General features: G+C 46.6%; 2 protein-coding genes across 5 annotated transcripts in view; one reads left to right on the plus strand and one right to left on the minus strand.

Annotated features, from left to right (window-relative positions):
* Positions 1 to 2,516: 2,516 nt before the first annotated feature.
* Faap24 (Fanconi anemia core complex associated protein 24) lies at positions 2,517 to 5,888 on the plus strand. 4 transcript variants are annotated; one of them, XM_023721524.1, is made up of 5 exons: positions 2,517 to 2,536; positions 2,823 to 2,941; positions 3,037 to 3,176; positions 3,347 to 3,499; positions 4,717 to 5,888. In XM_023721524.1, exons 2-5 carry the CDS (start codon positions 2,836 to 2,838, stop codon positions 4,963 to 4,965), a joined length of 648 nt encoding a protein of 215 aa, XP_023577292.1. In that variant the 5' UTR covers positions 2,517 to 2,536; positions 2,823 to 2,835; the 3' UTR covers positions 4,966 to 5,888. The 4 variants fall into 4 exon arrangements, with proteins under 4 accessions (XP_023577292.1, XP_004636885.3, XP_023577291.1 ...); XM_004636828.3 differs by lacking the exon at positions 2,517 to 2,536 and having other exon boundaries at positions 2,549 to 2,941; XM_023721523.1 differs by lacking the exons at positions 2,517 to 2,536; positions 3,347 to 3,499 and having other exon boundaries at positions 2,549 to 2,941.
* A 628-nt stretch (positions 5,889 to 6,516) lies between these two features.
* Rhpn2 (rhophilin Rho GTPase binding protein 2) overlaps positions 6,517 to 19,969 on the minus strand; it is a 61,129-nt gene continuing 47,676 nt past the window's right edge. The window contains exons 10-15 of the mRNA XM_004636694.2: positions 17,206 to 17,325; positions 15,366 to 15,560; positions 13,474 to 13,550; positions 12,414 to 12,560; positions 12,000 to 12,155; positions 6,517 to 7,871 (exon numbers count right to left, since the gene is read on the minus strand). Coding sequence (XP_004636751.1) covers positions 7,611 to 7,871; positions 12,000 to 12,155; positions 12,414 to 12,560; positions 13,474 to 13,550; positions 15,366 to 15,560; positions 17,206 to 17,325 — 956 coding nt within the window. The 3' untranslated portion in view covers positions 6,517 to 7,610. The remainder of the gene's footprint in view (positions 7,872 to 11,999; positions 12,156 to 12,413; positions 12,561 to 13,473; positions 13,551 to 15,365; positions 15,561 to 17,205; positions 17,326 to 19,969) is intronic.

Consider the following 19,969-nt stretch of genomic DNA (forward strand, 5'->3'; position numbering starts at 1 on the left):
TTTTGTTTTGTTTTGGTTTGTTTTTAGACAGAATCTTGCTGTTCAGGCCAGGATGGCCTTGAACTTAATTTGTAGTCCAGCTGGCTGGCCTCCAACTCAAAGCGATCCTTCTGCCTTGGCCTCCTAACTGCTGAGGTTACAGGCCTGCGCCACCACACCCAGCCTCTGAAATCTCTAAGATGTGCCTTATCTTCATTTTCTGGCCACCAGCCATTCGCTCACACCTTTAGAGGAAGGGTACCAGGACAGCAATGAAGAAAGCTTGTCGTCATCTTCAAAGAGGTATAAAGAAGAACCTACCCAAAATGTTATTAAAGAACATAGATTTAGCTGGGCATGGTTGTGCATGCCCGCAATCCCTGCTATAAGGTAGACTAAGTTCAGGAGGATCACAAGTTTGAAGCCAGCCTGGGAAATGTAGTAAGACCTTGCCTTAAAACTTCAAAAAGGACTGGAGAAGTAGCTTAGTGGTCCCTCAGTTCAACCCCAAGTACCATTAAATTTAAAAAAGAACCATCAAAGGAGACATAGCCCACAGAGGAAAGGCTCCTTCAAATCTCAGAGCCAGCAAGGGGACCCCAAATGTCTTCTCTGGAGAAAATCACAGAGATATTTACACTGGCTCTTTAGACACCTCCTGTTCTCTTTGGAATGTGATGGAAATGCATTCTAGGAAGAGCCAACAGCATAAACAAGGGACTGGAGGGAGACACAGGTGGCAAGGCTTTGCAAATAACAAGCACCCCAGTTTCCTGGTTACAATGTTAGCTGGGAGGGAGAGGTTAGGATGCTGGGCTGGGGGTGACAGTGGGGAGGATTTCCAATTGCAGGGCTTTGATACAATTTGAGGAGATCTGACGGCCTAGTGAGCAGCACCCTTTAAAAGTGGCCCCTTCAAAGGCTAAGCAGGCTATGCTAGGCACAAGGTGCTGGGCAGGAAAGGAAGTATAGCCTGGGGCATCCTTTGGGAGTCAGCTAGGAGCCGATCTCTGCTCATTCAGAGTGTTCTGCAGATCCTCCCCCACTTACAAAGTTATCCACTGGAGCCGCTGCTCCAGAGACATCTCTGCCTATCTCACTACTCTGTGAACGTCTTTGTGTGACACCTGTGTTTGTCATATAATTTAACAATTTACATGGCTCTCGCCTCTTTCTCGCCATTCTTCAAGAAACAAAAAAAGCATCCCTTGTTCTTCTCTTTCCTTTTTTTCTTCTCCCCAATACTGCATCTGCAGCCTCCCCTCTTCTTTTTTTTTGGAGACAGGATCCTGCTGAGTCGCTAAATTACCCAAACTGGGGTAATGTGCAATCCTCCTGCCTCTGCCTCCCAGAGTGCTGGGATTAGGATTTTCTTCCTAACTTTATAATCCCCAAGGCTTGGCATCCAGCAGATCCTCTAAAAAAGCCTTTGTGAGGGCTGCTTTGTTTTGAAAGAGTGGATCCCCTATAGTATGTTTGCCATTTCTCACTTGTATTACTAGAATCAGCTCCTAGCTATGGTCCTCACACCTCCAGTCTGTACGAGGCAGGAGGAGCCTGCCTCCACCCTCGTGGGCCTAGCAAGGGACCCAAATCCATGTCTCACTACCCCTCCTCCGCGTCGCACATATCTTTGATACTTTAGCAGTCAGATCTGCCTTCCATTTCCCAGGCAGCAGATCATGCATTATTTTATTTTGCAGTACTGGGGACTCGTAACCAAATGATCTCCTTTTTTCTTTGAAGTCTACTTATCTTCAAGGGTTTGTAGTAACTGAAAAAACACAGATGAGTGGGCAGGGCTTCCTGGCCCTATAGAAATACTTTTCCGTTTCAGGGAACACTGAGCTACATCCTCAGCTATGTATGTAAGCGTATTTATTTCTTTAAAGACATACACTCACTAAATTGTCCAGGCTGAGCTCAAACTTGGGAGCCTCCTTCCTCAAGCTCCACAGTGATGGAATTACAAGCAGGTACCACCACGACCGGCTAAAAATCAGAGCTTCTCAAACTGAAAACCACTTCCTCCGGCGCTGCCGCTTTAGCTTCATCCCAGGCCAAGCCGCAAACGCGCCCCCAAATCTCGCCTCTTAACTCCCGGCCCGCGGGGGAAAGGAGCAAGAAGGAAGACTCTACTTACGAACTGGCTCTTGCGGCCTCTCTGAAAGCCCAGCAGCATCCTTGCTGTGGGACGGATGGCTTTACGAGTAGCTCTCTCCACAGCCTGGCACAGTTCTTTAAAGGTGGTCCCACTCCCACTGGAGGAGCTCCACACGCTTTTTCTCCCCAACGAACTTCACCACAACCACGCCCGCCACTGGCCGTGTTTCGCTCTCGACCAATCAGAACTTAGGTTATTTCCACGCCCGTCGCCCTTGGCAACTAGAGGCTTTCATTCAAATCTCCACCAGTGCGGAAGCCGTCTGAGCTGCCTGTCCTTTTATTGGTCAAATAAGATATCAATCACATACGTCACAGCCTATCCGACGCTGTGAGAGGTGGAGGGCGGGCAGGATGAAAAATTGAAGGGAACCCGGAAGTGGTGCGGGACCAGGTGAGGGTCTCGGATCCTGGTGACTTGGGGTGGAGGCGTGGTCCCGTGCTCTCTCGGTCCAGACCCACAACTGGACCGATGAGCCCCAGGGTGCAGACCCAGCTGGGGCATCAGGGGTCAGGCAGATGCCTAAATACAAGGACGCAGCCACTGATGAATTATTCAGTCTTTCACCGACCCCTCTAGCTGGAATCTTCCCGAAGGGGGCCCGGCTTCGCTTCGAGAAGAATGTGAGGCCAGGTAGAGTAGAGCCTGTTCAATTGTTACCTTGCATTTCCTACATTAGGTCGAGACCACCGATGAACACGAACCCCTCTGACAGCGCGAGCCCCATGCACGTGCCCTTGGGCCACATCGTGGCCAATGAGAAATGGCGTGGGTCACAGCTGGCGCAGGAGATGCAAGGTCGGTGGGTTGGGCTGCTTTCCATCATCAAGCCCCCTTCTCACCTGACATTTAACGGAAGTATATCGAACTCACTTTGTTGTCTACATTTTAAGGAAAAATTAAACTCGTCTTTGAAGATGGCCTGACAATGGTAGATTTTTACCTGTCCAGCAGATCGTGCATTCTCTATATCACGGAAGCTGATTTAGTGGCAGGAAATGGCTACAGAAAGAGACTTGTTCGGGTTAGAAACGTAAGTAGTGAATTAAAGAACCTGAAAGTGAACATTGATTTGTATCCTCTCCACCCCCATCTCTTGGGAATACCATTCCCAAGCCAACAGTGGAGACCACTGATAACGTAAATAGGCTTTTAATTTTGAAAGTAAAGCCGTTACTAAAAGGTTTCCGTTTTTCTTTGAAGTCTAGTAATCTTCAAGGGATTGTAGTAGTTGAAAAAACACAGATGAGTCAACAGTACTTCCCTGCCATTCAGAAGTTTACCGTGCTGGATCTTGGGATGGTGTTGCTTCCAGTGGCCAACCAGACAGAGGCATCCTGCCTCATCATCCAGTTGGTAAGTATGGATTCCTCCTTCACCATAGACCTGTCAGCATGCAGATTCTCAACTCACTTTGAAGCATCATTTTCCTTAACTATAGTTGCGATCTGTGACTTCAATCTATGTTATTCCGTGTTGGATTACTGTTTTTGAGAAATTTAAGTTCAGAAAGCCAGCTGAGCCTACCACTTACTCCAGGCGGGTGTACGAGTGAACGAGTTGAAAATCTGATTTTAGAGTCCCAGGTAGTGATAAATCTGCCATCCATCATCTCACAGTTATGCTGGTGACCTTTTAGGTAAAATGGCAGGGCTGGCAGTGCAGCTGAGTGGTAGAGCCCTTGTCTAGCACCTATGAAACCCTGGATTATCGCCTCTCTGATGTGCAGCTTAAGAATGAAATCAGAAATACAAGCAGCCCTGTGAAGGTCACAGATTCCTCTCCACTGCACCCTTTGCTTCCTTATTCCTAACTTACTATGATAATGCTGCCATCTGCCTTGGTATAACTGCCAGACTGGGGTGGGGTTTTCTTTTGTTAGGTAAGCTTCCCACAGGTCCTGTATGAAGCAGGTCTCATTTAGATACTGGGTGTGAATGTTTAAATTAAAAATGTTAAAATGATTATAGTGAAAGACATTGCCATGGTAAAATCATAAGGGAAAAAAAAGACACATTGTTCTCAGTCCCTAAAAGTACACCATCTTGCTTCAGACATATCCCGTTATTGTTTGCAGTTCAGGAAGTCCTCTCTTTTGAGTATATTTTATGGCTGCCTCAGTAACTTGAACTGATTCAAAACATATATGGCAACTTCTGTCAAGTAAAACAATATGGTGTCCTTGTTCACCTTATTCACTGGATCTGGCATCGTGTGACATCTAGCGCTTCCTCAAAAATGACCGTGAAAGATTAACATTTTGAATTGATTTAGGACATTGAGTCAGCTGGGACAGTTCAAGTAAAGATTCTCTCATAAGGACTTCTGGAACGGCTTCAGAGAGTGAGAATGACTATGTGTTTGAAACAAGAGGAAGTATTTTGTGGGGTATTAAAGGCATCTGTAATAATGTTTACACATTCAGTTATTTTGCTGATGCCTAAGGATTTATATTCATGGCATATGAAAACAGTTGAGCTCCCAAGTCAAGCCCAATCCAATGGAAAGCTAAATTTTAAGAAAACTGCCAGTCCTCCAGGGGGCGCTTATGTGCTTTTTCATTTCCCATTCAGGTTCAAGAGCAAACCAAAGAGCCTAGTAAGAACCCTTTCCTCAGGAAGAGAAGGGCTGCCCTCTCTGAGCCATTTCTTCTCCGAACTGTGCAGCAGATCCCAGGAGTTGGGAAAGTGAAAGCTCTTCTTCTCCTCCAGAAGTTTCCAAGTATCCAGCAACTGAGTAATGCTTCCATCCAGGAACTTGAGCCAGTTGTTGGACAGGCAGCAGCACAGCAAATCCATGCCTTCTTCACTCAGTCCAGGTGACTGCTGGCCTTGCATCTGTGACATTTTTTCATTTAAATCACCGACTATAAGATCTGGTGTTCATCTTTAAAAACCAAGAAAAAATTTCCTTTCACAGCAACTTGGGAAACACAAGGAGAGGCTTAATGGATACTGCACAGTACTAATTTGCTCTGTAGCTTTGGGCATGTAAGTTAGTGGCACAGGTGACACTTCCCTTGTTCTGCCTAAGATGAAAAAGCCCTTCCTTTGCTGGATCCAGTTTAAAAATCAAGTTCAGGTAGATTTTTATTTATTTTTGGCAGAACTGGGGATTGAACTCAGGCCCTTGCACTTGCTAGGGAAGCGCTTATTCCACTGAGCCGTCTCCCAGGCCCCTTAAGTAGATTTTGATGAGTGACCTTAACCAGCACCTGCCATGGGAAGGTATTGTAAAGTTCAGGTGCTGGACACAACCACCTAAAGGAAATAATCTACAAGGAAGCACTGTGCACCCTAAGGCCCTCGTTCCTGGTGGCGAGGCTATTGCTCTTCAGGTCTGGCCTGCATATGCTGTGTTCTGAGGGCTGCTGCTGCCAAGGTAAATAAACAAATGTTCAACAGTCCCTTTGTACCTTCATTCCTGCCTTCCTGTTTTTTTGGAGGGAAGGGACAGACACACAGTCTATAACTACTGAGCAGTCTCCTGAACACAGCCTAGGATCTGAAATTCCCCTTGTAAAGATGAAAAATTGGCATGACAAAGAAGATGTTTGTGTATGTGGGGACCAATAATAAGATACACCAGAAAACATTTGAGGGTGCTGTGGCCAGTGTGGAAACCAGGGGCTGGGGATCAGAGGGTACAACTGCCCATTGAAAACAATACACTAGGGGCCAGCCAGATAGCTCAGTGGACTGAAGCACCTGCTTAGGCAGTGTCATAATCAGGGTTCAATCCCCAGTGTGCGGTGCTGACCCCACTCCCTAGAGGCATGCTGAGACAGCGATTGAGACTGGGCATGGTGGCATGGTGGGCAGGGCTTGGGAGGCTTAAAACAGGAGAATCACTACAAGTCTGATCTGTGTAGTGAGACCCTGTAGACCCTGTCCTAAATACGTTACAAAAAAGAAAAAAACACACGAAAGTAAGGAGGGGAAAAAGGCTGAGAGGGGAATGGGGAAAACAAAATCCAGAAACATCTATCGTGTACAGGTACAAATTCCTGATGATGAATGTGATCATTATGTGTATCTAAATTGCACCCATAAACTTAATTTAAAATAAAAAATCAAACTATGGACTATGGAAAAAAATACACTAACAATGCCATATTTTAAAAAAATACTGTACAGCAATTAACCACTAGGAAGAATGTATGCAGTGTGTTAATTATTGAAACTGTCCTACCGATTTGATTTGCAACTATTTCATTGCTATTTGTTTATCAATAAAATTATGGGAAATAAATAAAATAAAAAATAAATAAAATACTAACTTTAAGAGCTTGTTTATTTTAATGCTTAAAATCAAAAACATTTTGTGTATTAGGGTGAAACATTTGAAAGATGGAATTAAAGTGACACAGAGGCAAAAAAAAAAGTCAGACAAGTGTGTTTATTTAAATATTTATACAAACGAGGCCCTGTAAGCGGTAGATAGTTTCCCAAAACTGGTTGCTTCCTGTGTCATTACACAATATAAAATTATTGTTAATTTCTCAAAATTAGATTTCAATGCTATATTTTAAAGCTATGTCACTTTTTCTATGTCAACCACGAATCTTATCAGAGCCATGGTGTCATCCAACTTACAGCCAAAGAAATCAAACTGGTAAGAAAGAATGTTCATTTTGAGAAATCAAATAGAGCTTTAAACTTGAATCATTTACATCTTCACCGTACAAAATGTAAAGCTACCTTTTTACCCAAGACTCTTAAAATAGTTATGTGCTTTCTACTTTAAACAAAATGAAAATGTTTTGAGTATCAAACAGTATATTATCTACCCTGTAGACAGCATCTCCAACTAACACTGCCGCTGTGTTAGCAACTTGTACATGGCATCCAACTGGAGGAAAAGCTGCTCCTTTGCATTTTCATGTTTTGGTAGTACCTTTTTTTTAGCACTGCCAAAACTTAAAAAAAGAACAACAAAAACAAAATCAAGACAAATTTGGCACTAGACTTTACTTGGAAATAGCATTCCTATTACGCAGAAAGAATGGCCAAAATCCTATTTTAAGTTTGTGAATTCCATGAGGAACAGTTTTTAGGAACACAGATCTCATTCTATCATTATGGTCCTCTGGTCTGCCCTAACTCAAGGGTCATCCCAATTCTAGGTTAAGGAGAGGTTATTACCCAAACCTAAACAGGTAACAAACAGTGCTAACATAGGTAACCACAGTTGAACTCGGAGTACTTAAAAGTGGTCACTAACCATTAAAAACAGACATCTTTCAATACTACGTACAATACTTTATAGAATAAATAACTTGCAGCAAAATCAAGACACTCCTCAAATAAGTGTGTTTTCCCCCAACTTCAAGAAGTTTCTTGTTACTTTCATAAAAGCACATCACATACGTGTGAGAAAATGGGATTTGAAAATATCTAGAGGCTCCTCATTATGGCACAAACGTTAAGGCCTGGTGAACCCTGAAGCGGCCATCTCTGCTCCCCGCTCAGTACAGAGAGCTGTCGGAGCCGAGCAGGCTGAAAGGAGTGGGGAGCTTCTTCTTGACGTGAGGCCTTGTCACCCCCACTGCCGGGAGGCACATGGTGCTGGCGGACTTCCGGCGGTTCTTATTGGTGCCCCAACTCAAAAACGAAAGCTTTTTCGAGATTTTCTTGGTTTTATCAGTCTTATCATCGTCATCTATGGCTAAGCAGATCATGGAGTACGTCTTCTGCATTCCCACAGAGTACGTGGCACACTTGTTATGCTGCACAGAGCAGAAGCGCAAAGGTTAGATACCTTCAAGACGCCCACCGAGTGATGCTGAAGTCTGAGACTCACATTCTGCCTCTACATTGTCCTCTTAATCAAGAGGACATCCTTCTAACTCCCAGGTGACCAATACTTATATAGAATTAGGCTCCTAAAAGCAAGGACAACTCTTTTCTTGAGACAGGGTCTTGCTGACCTCAAACTCTTGGCATTTCTGCGTCAGCCTGCCGGGTGCTGGGATTACAGGTATGCACCACCATGCCCAATTCACCAAGGACAATTTCTAAGGAAAACACTCAGTAGTGGTTTAGGTTTCAGAACAACTACTCACTTTTTAAGGTTCTTGTATTCAGGAAATGCCTAGCAATGGTCAGCAAATGAAAATACAGTACATACAATAGTAGTCTTTCAGTTATTCCTTTGTGTTAAGCAGCAGAATATTTTTACCAGCACACGCTACAAATAGACTTCTCTTCCACCCTATGGGTCATGATTCCACCTGAGTCTACAGGGTGGATTTCAAAGAAATAGCTGTAGCTCACTTCCACAAGTGACGCCTAGCCACCAGTAACTGTCACGGTCATTATGCATGTCCACAACACACTAGAACTTTGTGCGATATCCTATCCTCAAACTGTTAGAAGTGCTGGTCATTTTCTTGCCATTCCAGTATTTATCTTATGTTTTACTCTAGTACTTCTTTGCTATCAGGAAAACTTTTTCTTAGTTCAATTGTTTTGAAACATTTAATTTTCTGAATATTGCTTAATCTTAATTTTTGTTCTAAGATTTACACTGTATCTTTGACTTACAATTTATTTAAAAGACATTGTATGATATCTTCTCCTAGTATTAGAAACTTTAAAAAGTATATTTCCATTTTCTGTTGACTTTAAAAAAAAAGAGGTTTGTACCTATGTTGTTTATTTATTATTTCTTGCCTATATCTTGTGATATGAAAAACTACTTTGGCAGTAACAATACACAATGTACTAACCATTGTTACTCTCCTAAAATCTTGTTTTGAGATTTTGTACCATTGTTTTTATTTTTTTTCTTTAAAATAACTGATGTCAAAAAAAAAAAAAAAGAAAAAAGAAAAGAAATAAAATGCAATATAACCTAAAAAAGAAAAAGAAAATACAGCACAAAGCAGGTCTCCCTCTCACTGTGGCTTCTGGGGGCTTCCTCTAAGGTAATCACTGTGTTATACTTCAGAGATAATGTGCAGAGAAGAGCATTTGTATATGTGCATAAGTAGACTTCACCATTTGTCTGGGGTGGGGAGTGCTGGGGACTGAACTAAGGGTCTCTGCACTGAGCTACACACCCAGCACTTTAAAAAATATTTTTGAGACAGTTCTTATTGAATTGCCCAGGCTAGGCTTGAACTTGTGATCCTTCTGCCTCAGACTCCCATGCTGAGATTACGGCATGTGCCACCACCTGGCTACCTTTCATCTTTTTTTTTTCTCCTGAATTTAGGATATTATGTTGCACAGCAATTCAAAACAAATTAAATGGTTTAACTTATTTGATAGGCATGCAAGCATTTCAAAAGCATAATGAAATTTATGTCATGCATAATACAGACGAGTGGAATCTAAACTCATGCAGACATTTGCTAAATAAAAGCTCCCTGTAGGACCATTACATATAAACATGAGTAAGCTAAGCGCAGACTAATTCTGTGGAACCTTTTTGAAATTGAGAGTCTAAAACAATACATTTTTCAGGCAGGCACCAAGTTACCCTAAAAATTTTTGACAATGGTTGCTCTGACATTTCTTTCATCAGACACTCTACATCAACAAAAGGAGCATACAGCACACATTTTCTACACTTGGCTTTCTTCTTCATTTAGCAAAACTTAAGATTTCAATCTCTGTTAATAGGTACAGATCAACTTCATTCTCTCTAAAGACAATACAGAATCCATGAAGATACTGCTTTTAACTTTTTCCCCCTTTAAAACACTATGGTGGGGCTGGGGAGATGGCTCAGTGGAATAAGCGCTTCCCTGGCAAGCACAAGGGCCTGAGTTCAATCCCCGGTTCCGAAAAAAAAAAAAAAAAAAAGAAAGATAAAACACTATGGTGGCTTACCACTTTAATTAAATGTGCAGTTCAGTTCCAGTAAATATGTCCACACCGTTCTCTATCATCACCATCCATCTCAAGAACTTTTAAAAGCTTCCTCAACTGAAACTCTATATACACTATTATCTTTGAAGCATTATGTATGTAAGCCTCATGAAGGCATCTAAGGAAAGTGCTTTCTAAGTCACCTGCCTCTAAGGCTGACCTAACATTGAGACTATTCCGTTCGCTCAGTGTTTACTGCCCCCGTCCACCTCATTCAAGAGATCTGGTGCCATGTGACTTTCAGCTTTTCCCCAAAGTCAAAAGGACCACGAAACGTAAGCATTTTAAATCATTTCGGGACATCAAAGCAGCCACACAGCACCGAGATGCTCACAAAAGAGGACGCGCAGAACTGCTTAGAAAGGGGCCATAACCGTAAAGTAAGTGTGTTCAAAGTAAAGAGGAGTGTTTTGAGGGGGATGGATGGCAACATGTTGTTTCATGTAATACATTTTGAAAATGTAAACGTTTACCATCCACCGCACATCTGCAGTGCTTGAGTATAATCATAATATAAATCTTAGGAGGACCTGGAGTGAGGCCTTCTGTGCTGGCAGGAGCAGCCCCGCCCTGCAGCAGGGCCCTGGCCTTCTCAGCACTCAGGCTGGTTCCAGCCGTCTCCAGCCCAGACCTGTGCCCCCACTGCGTGCTTTCTTCTCCTATAGCACTTATCTAAATCACAGCCTCGGACTTGCTTAGTTCCGGCTCCCTGGGGACACGGACCTTCTGTCTACCTGGAGCTGAAGCTTCAATGCCTCCCACCGGCACGGGTGCTGTGGGTGGATGTGGTTTAGCCCCCAAAGGACCATAAGCTGTGAAGCTTGGTGCTCAGAGTGGCCCTGCTGGAAGGGAAACGTTTAAGACATGGGGCCCCGTTGGAGGCCGCCTGGGGGTCCCCTGGGGGGATCCCCTAGGGTGAGAGACCCAGGCGGCTCTGACTGCCAGTTTGGGTTTTTTATTTGTTTTATGTTTTCACTACTGGGTCCTGAACCCAGCACCTTCACGCTGAGTTACAACCCAACTCCTTTCTATCTTTTCATTTTGAGACAGGGTCTAAGGTGCCCAGGCTAGACTCCAAAGTTGTGGCCCTCCTGGATCAGCCTCGCAGAATGCTGAGACCTCCTACTGCGCGACGTGATCTCTCCTTCTGCATGTGACCCCACGCAGCTTCCATCTGCCACTAGGCCTTGACTAGAGGCCAAGTCAACAGAGCTGCCTGACCCTGGACTTTCAGCCTCCAAAACTGAGCCAAGTAAACTTTTTCTTTTTTTATTTTCTGGGGTGGGGGAGGTTTGAGACAGGATCTCGATGTATAACGCAGGCTGGCCTCAAACTCACAGCCATCTTCCTGCCTCAGCCCCCCAAGGGCCAGCATAACAGACGTGTGCCACCAAGCCCCACTTAGCCTCTGTTTTCATAAGCAGCCTCCCTTAATTCACTGGAGTAACAAAAACACTAAAACAAAGGCACACAGCTGACTATCAGTATTTGCTGAATGAATGAATGTTGTTATGCAGGGCCAGGTGAGATACGACAACGTGGTAGCAATGGGCAGGAGAATCTCAGGCATGATCCTTTCCACTAGAAAAGCTAAAGGACTTAACACAAACTTGAAGAAGCATCAAATAATTCCCAAAGGTCTCTCAGGAAATGGTTAATGCTGCCTTTGAGATACGGAGGGGACTTTCGCCTGCTATCTTAACCCTTGCTGTACCCTCTGAACGTTTTCTATAACTGTAGAGAATTTAATCAGAAAAACAAACCCACTGATTATTTTACCTACAAGATTAAAATTTTTAGAAGTTTTCAAATGATCCTTTCGCCCCGGGTGAGCACATCCCAGGGAGGACTCTAGGAGAGCAGAGCCATGCATGCCACTTTGTATGGGTGGATGGTGGGAGGCTACTTGAGGCCTCTGGGTGGAGCCCACCGCAGCCCCACCCCACCCCACCTTCACTGCCAGCAGCCTCTGCACTCACCATTGAGGACGTGGAATCCAAGAGGCTCACGACCTTCATCTCAATCTCCTCCCCACCGAAGCTCTTGAGCAACTTCATAACCTCGCTCACTGTCAGCCACTTACAATCCACGGCTCGAATGGAAACAATATAATCTCCTTCTTTGGCTCCTGCCAGCTATGAAAATATTAAATAAAGGTCAGTGTTTCATACATTTAATTCCCTGAGTCAGTTCCCAGTAGAGGTGAGCCTAAGTTGGCCTCAGTAGAGGAGAGACTTTCATTCTTCCCTCTTTGGCCATGGAGCACCCAGAAGCACCTTTTGGCATCAAAAGTCAGGCTTTTGACACAGGTGAGCCCTGAACCCCACTGCCTACGCAGGTGTCTGGGCCATTCACTTTTATGTGTCCCCCCAGCTGGAGAAAGGCAGGCTTACCGAAGCAGAACAGGAAGGATCCAGAAAGTGGACCTGAACAGGGGCATTGCCCCGCAAGGTGAACCCCAGGTCCCCTTCCTCCGCGGTGAAGTGGACACTTCGGGGAGGCGTCCACCTCTTGTTAGCCGAAAACACCGACAGGGGGCCCTTTGGAAGACAGCATCATTAGGTTGAGCATTTGGAGGCTAAATCAGACTCTCTGATTATGTTATGTTGTGCAATCTGGTCTCAAGGCAGTCAGCTCAAGGGATCCTCCTGCCTCAGTCTCCTGAAGAGCTAGAGCTGCCAGGACCTGTGCAAGGTTCTGAAGCAGATGGGGAATGCTGCCTGTTGGCCTGAGGACCTCCTGTGGCCTCGCTGAGAGGCTACAGACACTATCTGGAGCAACAGGTGTTAGCACATCACACGAGAATACTAACTGCCACTTTCTCCAGCATATCCAGGATTTTTAATATTACTTCCTAGAAACTATCTCAATTAAATTATCTTAAGCCAGGTGCGGTGATACAAGTCACTCTGACACTCAAGAGGATGAGGCAGGAGGATTCTGAGTTCAAGGCCAGCTGAAAATACACATTGAGACCCTGGCCCCAAAACAACAAAACCAAACCCTAACTAAAACTTTTAACATAAAAAAAAAAAAAAAATCCAAAGTATATAACTACAGAGCTTTTTAAAATACGCTGTGGTCTGAAAGTCTGTCTCTTCCAAATTCTGTGCTGACACCAACACAATCGTTAGGATCGGGCCTTTAGGGAGCGAGCAGGTCAAGAAGTGGAGCCCTCATTAACATGGCTCATGGTCATGTAAGTGGCCTCAGCGGAGCCACTCGGCTTCTCCTCATGAGGACACAGTAGGAAGGCACCATCTGCGAGCCACAAAGCAGGCACTCACCAGACATGAATCTGTGGTGACTTTACCTGGGACCTCTCAGCTGAGAAAATGGAGGCTAAAATTTCTGTTGTGCAAAAGCCACTCAGTCTATGGTGCTCTGTGACAGACTTAGAAAGCAGAAAAACTGTTCCGCTTAGGTCACTTATGAAATAGGTACTCAACATACCAGCTTCTGGAAGAAGTCCGTTACTGTCACTTTGGAGAACTGGGGCAGTATCATTTCAGCCTCTTGTTCAGTTTTTGCTGGAGAAGAAGAGTAAAGATGAAAAGATTAATGTTTCTGTAATAGAAAGTGATTCTTTAAAATGCAGGTCTTAGGACTGGCCAAGTAGCTCAGCAGATTAAAGTGCCTACAAGCAGGCACAGAGGCCGGAGGTTCAATCCCCAGGCCTGCAGTGCAGCCCTGCCCCCAGCACACTGAGGCAGCAATTGAGACTGGGTGTGGTGGCGCATGCCTATAAGCTCTTGGGAGGCTGTAAACAGGCGGATCACTATAGTCCAACCTAGTACTGAGGCCCTGAACACCCTGTAGACCCTTCCCTAAAATACAAAAAAATTAAAAAATAACAAAATACATTTAAATGCAGGTCTTCAGCCTTCTCTCCAAATAAAACACAAAGCACACTTCCTCCTGGCCACATGACACTCGCCCTGGTTAGAACAGTGGTACAAAAGATGGGGTCCTGCTCATCCCCTGGCTGGCATCACTGTGCTTTCCACTAGGGTACTGTCCATAAGCCATACCCTCTTAGGGCCTGAGACAGAGGATTTGAACAAAGGATTCCAGAGCAGGCTAATTACTCAGAAACAATACGAAAAGAAGGAGGGCGGACATCACCACGGCAGGTCACACCAGTTCTGTCCCCCAGGGGCCCTGGGCCTCTACAAACCCACAATAACAGTGCTGTGCTCAACTTCCCATCTGCTACCACAGTGCCTTCAAACAGAGGTGTAGCTCAGTGGGAGAGGCCTGGCCTTGTAAGGAAGCCCTGGGATGGATCCTTAGCCAGTAGGGAGTCCTGAAAACTGGACCCTCAGCCTGGGGGATGTGATGCCACCTCTCAGTATGGGTACTGAACTAGAGAGAGCACCCGCCAGTGTCAGCTGTGGAACTCCTCCGTGCTTGGTGTGGGACAATCACCCCTCGCCTGGTGTCAGGAGTGATCCGTTTTGTGAGTGTGCAGTGGGATAAGGGGGGCCCAAGCTGGGTTTTCCTCTAGGTCCTCAGGGGTAAGAGACAAAGGGGATCCCGATCTTAGCCCTCCCTTGGTAGACAGCCACTGCTTGCAGGAGGCCCTTGCACTTGAGCCCTAGCAGCAGAAGTCACCACCAAGACCCAAGGGCAGCAACAACGGCCCAGTTCAGCACTCCTGAACCACCAGGGCGCCCAGACCCTGGACAGGCTGAGAGATGGTGGTAATGATAGAAGACAGAGGCGGGGCCAGCAGCAAAGCCCCGCAGGCCAGCTGGAGGGCATCTAGCCAGCAGGAAGCAGAAGACAGCACAGCAAGGCTTCCTAGGAGGCAGCTGCAATGTGTGTGGTGTGGAGCCTCGGAGCATGTGAGGAGAAAGATGAGTCTCTGGGGTCTCCTGGTGACTCCAGGCCTCAGCAATAGCTGAGCCCCAAAGCAGGTCCTGAGACCTTATGGAAAGGGGCCTACAGAAGGCAAACCAGGGAGAGCAGACCAGATGGGTAGAAAATGCCAGGATGGTAGGACCAGGTAGGAGGTACAGTCAGCCTAGGGGACAGAGAACAAGGGCTCATAGAGTGGGTCGGCAGGTGCCTGACACTCAGGGAAGAGTGGCAAGGGGCAGGAGGAGAGGAGCAGAGGGGGCCAGGAGAGAGCCAGGAGAGAGGCAGGAGAGAGGCAGGAGAGGTGCAAGGGCTGCAAAGACACCACAGGCCAGAGCCCATGCAGAAGCCCGGCCCTTGGGATCTGGAGACAGAAAGGCAGGGGCAGGGGAGACGTTCGATCCCTCCCGTGCAGTCCCAGGATGGGCAGGCGCAGTGCGCACTGCGGGCCGGCCTCCACGAGGGGCCTGGGTATGGCCACTCACAGACAATATTGGGCGCATCAGTCAGGTTCAGAAGGTCATCGTCCTCCTGGTGCTCAGTGTACTTGAGTCGCGTGCGCTGGTGCGCGGCCGACAGCACCTCCTGCAGCACCTGGATGCCGCGCAGCTTCTTGCACAGGCTGGCCTCCCTCAGCGATTCCTCGTGGTAGGTGATCGCTCTGTGCAGGTGGCACTTTCCTGCAGGAGGAGAGCAGAGAGGTGGCACATCAGGGAGTGCCTGCCACAGGGCCCGAGGGCCAGCCCGAGAAGGTGGGCACGTCCTTCCCAAGGATCTGCTAGGACAGCCGAGGGTACTCCGAGAGGCACGCTCACTTGTGACTACTAAACATTCACAGAATGTTGGGAGTATGACAGCGAAGTTATGACCAAAAAGCTGCACCCCAGTTCATGGAGTTACATGTTAGTGGATGAAGACAGGATAAATAACAGCAAATAGAAATATGTACTGGATCATGTGATGACAAGGCTATACAGAAAAAATAAAGCAGAGTCAGCAGCTGTGATGAGAGAGGCTGGGTATGGAAGCTATTCCAAGATGATAGACAAGGAAGAGTTCTTTAATAAAAAATGTCTTTGACCTTATATATATGTCTTTGACTATATATACACACACACACACACACACACACACACACACACACTCTTTTTTTTCCAGTACTGAGGATCAAACTCAGGACCTTGAGCTTGGCAGGCAGGTACTTATGCCACTGAGCTATCTCCCTGGCTCTTTTTTTTTTTTAATGGGATAGGACAACTGAGCAGATTCCTGAAGGAAATGAAAGAACAGCCATAAAGATGTCTAATAGAAAAGCATGTCTGAAACAGGGTACAGCACATGCAAAGGCCCTGGGGCATCAAAGCATCCATAGGTTTTCAAGGCCACCAGGAACAGGGTAGGTATGGCAGGAGGGAGAGAAAGATAGGGAATGAAGTCAGAGAGGAGCAGGGCCAGATCATGCCTGACCTTGTGCTTGGGATAAAGGCCTGCTCACTCCTAACCCAGGGCCCGTCAGGGTGCGAGTGCCGGACTGAAACAAACAGGCTACAGAGCAGCAGAAAGAAGCAGGGGGACCAGCCTTGAGCAGGGCAGGCTGCCTGACTGCTCCAGGCCTCGAGCGTGTTTCCTCCATGGTAAGATGGGGATCCCCTGGGCCAGGGATATAGCTCAGTGGCACAGCACCTGCCTGACAAGTGCAAGGTCCTGAGTTCAATTTCCAGTACCAAAAAAAAAAAAAAAAAAAAAGGCTCAGTAGAATAAGTGTTTGCCTGGTAAGCACAAGGGCCTGAGTTCAATCCCCAGTTCTGCAAAAAAAAAAAGACTGAAATCTGGAAGGGATTCAAGAAGTGATCAGGTTTAAGACTATGTTCTCTAGGTAGGACTGATGGAGTTTGCTGGTCAGTTGGGAGGGAGAAGGAGAGACAAGGGCACAGAGTCCAGGGGCGCCGCACCAGGGCTGGGCTGGCAGGGTGAGGTTGGGTGCTAAAGGGAGACAGTACTCAGTGGTAAGGGATTCACATGGACATACAGCACAGGGTAAGGCATTACCGCCTTTACTTGTTCTCGGTGAACCATAAGAAAGCCGATACCACGTCCATCCTTCTACACATGGACCACTGCAGTGCTGGGAGCAGGTCACAGCCCTGCCTTCATGGTGAGGAGCCCGGGCACCTCTGAGAGCCAGCTCAGGGAGCCCTCTGAGCCAAGGGACTGCGCCTCACCATGATGCTGTGGGATGCCCTGCCCCCCGCCCCGCCTCACCCCGGGGACCATGCTGGGGGCAGTGCATGGGGCTTCCGTTCCAGGTGTGGGGCTGGGGCGCACCTAGCTGCTGGCGCTGCTGATCGTTCTTCAGAGTGGCCAGGGGCGTTAGCCCCTCTGGCATGTGGTCGTAGAGCTGGGATAGGCACTGCTCCTGGTGGTCCTCATCTGCACCTCGCTTCACTGCAACAAATGCCACAGTCAGATCCCCAGACACGGAGCCACCTCACCGGGCTCCTCCCCTCTGGGGTTCCACTAGCCACCCAGGGTGACCGGACCCGGCCCAGGCAATCCAGCCCCTCTGGGCCAACTGCACGCCAGGGGCTCCTGACTTGGCCCTGGGTGTACCCCCCCAACATCCCCAACCTCCTCCTAGTTATCCTCTGCTGGGACTCCTAGCACAGCCCCGGGCCTGCTGCTGCCAGGCCTGCACACCTCTGGCAGCCTCCCCATACTTGGATGAAGCCTCACCCCTACTTCACCACACCCCCCCCCAAGTGCATCTTCCCACCTTCCTCAGGCCACTAGCCCACACCCTGGGCCTCCTCTCCAATGCTCAGCAGCTGCTGCTACACTCCACGTTCAGCTATAAAAGCCGAACTCGCCAGGCATGATGGCACACACCTGTCATTGCAGGCCCTTAGGACGCCCAAGCAGGAGGACTCCATGTTCAAGCCAACCCTAAGGAACTTAGTAAACAAGACCCTGTCTCAAAATTTAGACAGACAGACAGACAGACAGACAGACAGCTCAAGGCAAAAGCCCTGGGTGTAATCCTCAGTATCACAAAAGGGAAAAGCCAAACTCCAATGTTACCACCTCTAGCAGCCGTCTAGGACTGCATGAACTCTGCCTCGTTTGTGTCTCAACAGCACTCGGGACACTGCGCTTCCAAGAGTTCACCCATCTTGTCCTATCTCGCAGACTACACAGTACACATCCCAGCAGCTGACACCTCCAAGTCTCCAGCACACAAGGCACAACTGAGCTTTGCATGTGGGGACTCAGTTTCTACAACAGCTCTGGGAGGTGGGTTCTGGTCCTCTCTCCATTTTATACTCAAGACAACTGGCACAGAGCAACGTGTCTGAGCTCACAGAGCAGGACAGTGGCCGAGCTGAGCCACAGTCATGAACAGGCCGGCTTCAGAGGCTGTCTGTCAGTCAAGTGTGGGAGCTGGCTTGCTGAGCACTAATTATACTAAAAATCCCTCCTGGACCAGCAAGATAGCTCAGCGGTCTAAACTGCCTGCTTAGACAAGCTTAGGCAATCCCAGGAACCACAGTTCAATCCCCAGCACTACATGCTATACCAGCCCCGCCCTCAGAGTGGACCGAGCTGGCCACAAAAAAAAAAAAAAAAAAAAAAAAAAAAAAAAAAATTCTCCTGAAGGGCAGAGGCTGCAGCTCAGTGGTATACCACTTGTCCAGCACGCATGAGGCCCCAGATTCAAGTTCCACGAAAAATAAAGTAAAAATAAATCAAAATTTCCTGTTATATAGCATACATATATTTTTGTTCGACAATTTAAAGAATAAAATGGAAAAACAATTTCCCTTGACCACTTGATCAGAGCCAGCCCTTGGCTACAGAAAGTGAGGTGCACATAATGTGAATTCAATAAAGAAGATACATAGTAATTGTTATGGTTTGTGTCTAGTTGTTCCCCCAAAGCCTCATGCAGTCATGGGGTGAGGACTTCTAGAGTTTGTGTTAACTCATGATCCACTGGGATTACGTGTGATCCAAGGCTGGGATTATGGGTTTTAGTACTGCTGGGATTACCCATAGGTGGGTAAATACTGGGAAGTACCCATAGGTGTGAGTACTTCCCCTACCCTGGGGCAGGTACTTTGCATTACAATGTAAGGAGGGAGAGAAGCTAGCTGTTTGAGCTGCTGCTACCCCTCCCTTGCACTCTTGCTCTTTGCCACCGCCATGAGAGGTTGCTCTCTGCTATGTGCTGCTCTGCGTTGGACCCAGCTGAGTATGGACTGAAACCTCCAGTAACTGTGAGCTAAATAAACCTTTCCTTCCTTCATTTTGAGTGTCGGGTACTTGTCCCAGCAACGAGAAAAGAGTAAGACAGTAATGCAATGTAATTTTTCAATATCAAAATTAATCCAAAACCTTCCATGATGAATTTCTTGTTTGCCTTAGATTATGACAGGGCTCTGCAGAGACCTGTTTATACTGATCCCTGTCTTTATTTTAAAATGTAATCACAAATTTTCTGCCTTCACTTTAACTTCTTTCAAATACAACCTTAGGGCTGGTTATGTAGCCCAGTGGTAGAACACTTGCTTTGCCTACTCCTAGCCCTAGGGTACAACCCCAGCACTGCCAAAAAATAAAAACAAACTACTAGGTTAAGGGCTGGGGAGATGGTTCAGTGGAATAAGCGCTTCCCTGGCAAGCGCAAGGGCCTGAGTTCAATCCCTGGTTCCACAAAAAAACAAAAAACAAGTTCAGGCCTATCCTGGCAACTTAGCAAAACTGTTTCAAAAAATAAAAGAGGCTGATAAAATATAGCTCAGTGCAAAGTGGGTGCAGTTCCTAGTAAAATAAACTACTAGTTTATTTATTTATTTATTTATTTATTTATTTTTTGGTGGAACTGGGGTTTTGAACTCAGGCCCTTATGCTTGCCAGGCAAGTGCTTATTCTACCAAGCCATTTCCCCAACCCCTAAACTACTAGTTTAAAATGTTGTTTATCACATGTAACTCAGTTGTGCTCCAAATTTTCTGATCAAGAAGATTATGGGGCCACAGAGGAATGTGTTCGATGATGTAAAGTGAGCCTGGGGAGTCACATGGAGAGAAAA

This window comes from Octodon degus, unplaced genomic scaffold (genome assembly GCF_000260255.1).
Source record: "Octodon degus isolate 3935 unplaced genomic scaffold, OctDeg1.0 scaffold00083, whole genome shotgun sequence".
NCBI lineage: Eukaryota > Metazoa > Chordata > Mammalia > Rodentia > Octodontidae > Octodon > Octodon degus.

What these genes read in the sequence shown, in the direction of transcription:
- Faap24 (XM_004636828.3), top strand. Translation starts at nt 2,662, where the DNA reads ATGCCTAAATACAAGGACGCAGCCACTGATGAATTATTCAGTCTTTCA. An exon ending in GACTTGTTCGGGTTAGAAAC is followed by an intron (nt 3,177 to 3,346) that starts GTAAGTAGTGAA and finishes TTTTCTTTGAAG; the next exon opens with TCTAGTAATCTTCAAGGGAT. An exon ending in CCTGCCTCATCATCCAGTTG is followed by an intron (nt 3,500 to 4,716) that starts GTAAGTATGGAT and finishes TTTCCCATTCAG; the next exon opens with GTTCAAGAGCAAACCAAAGA.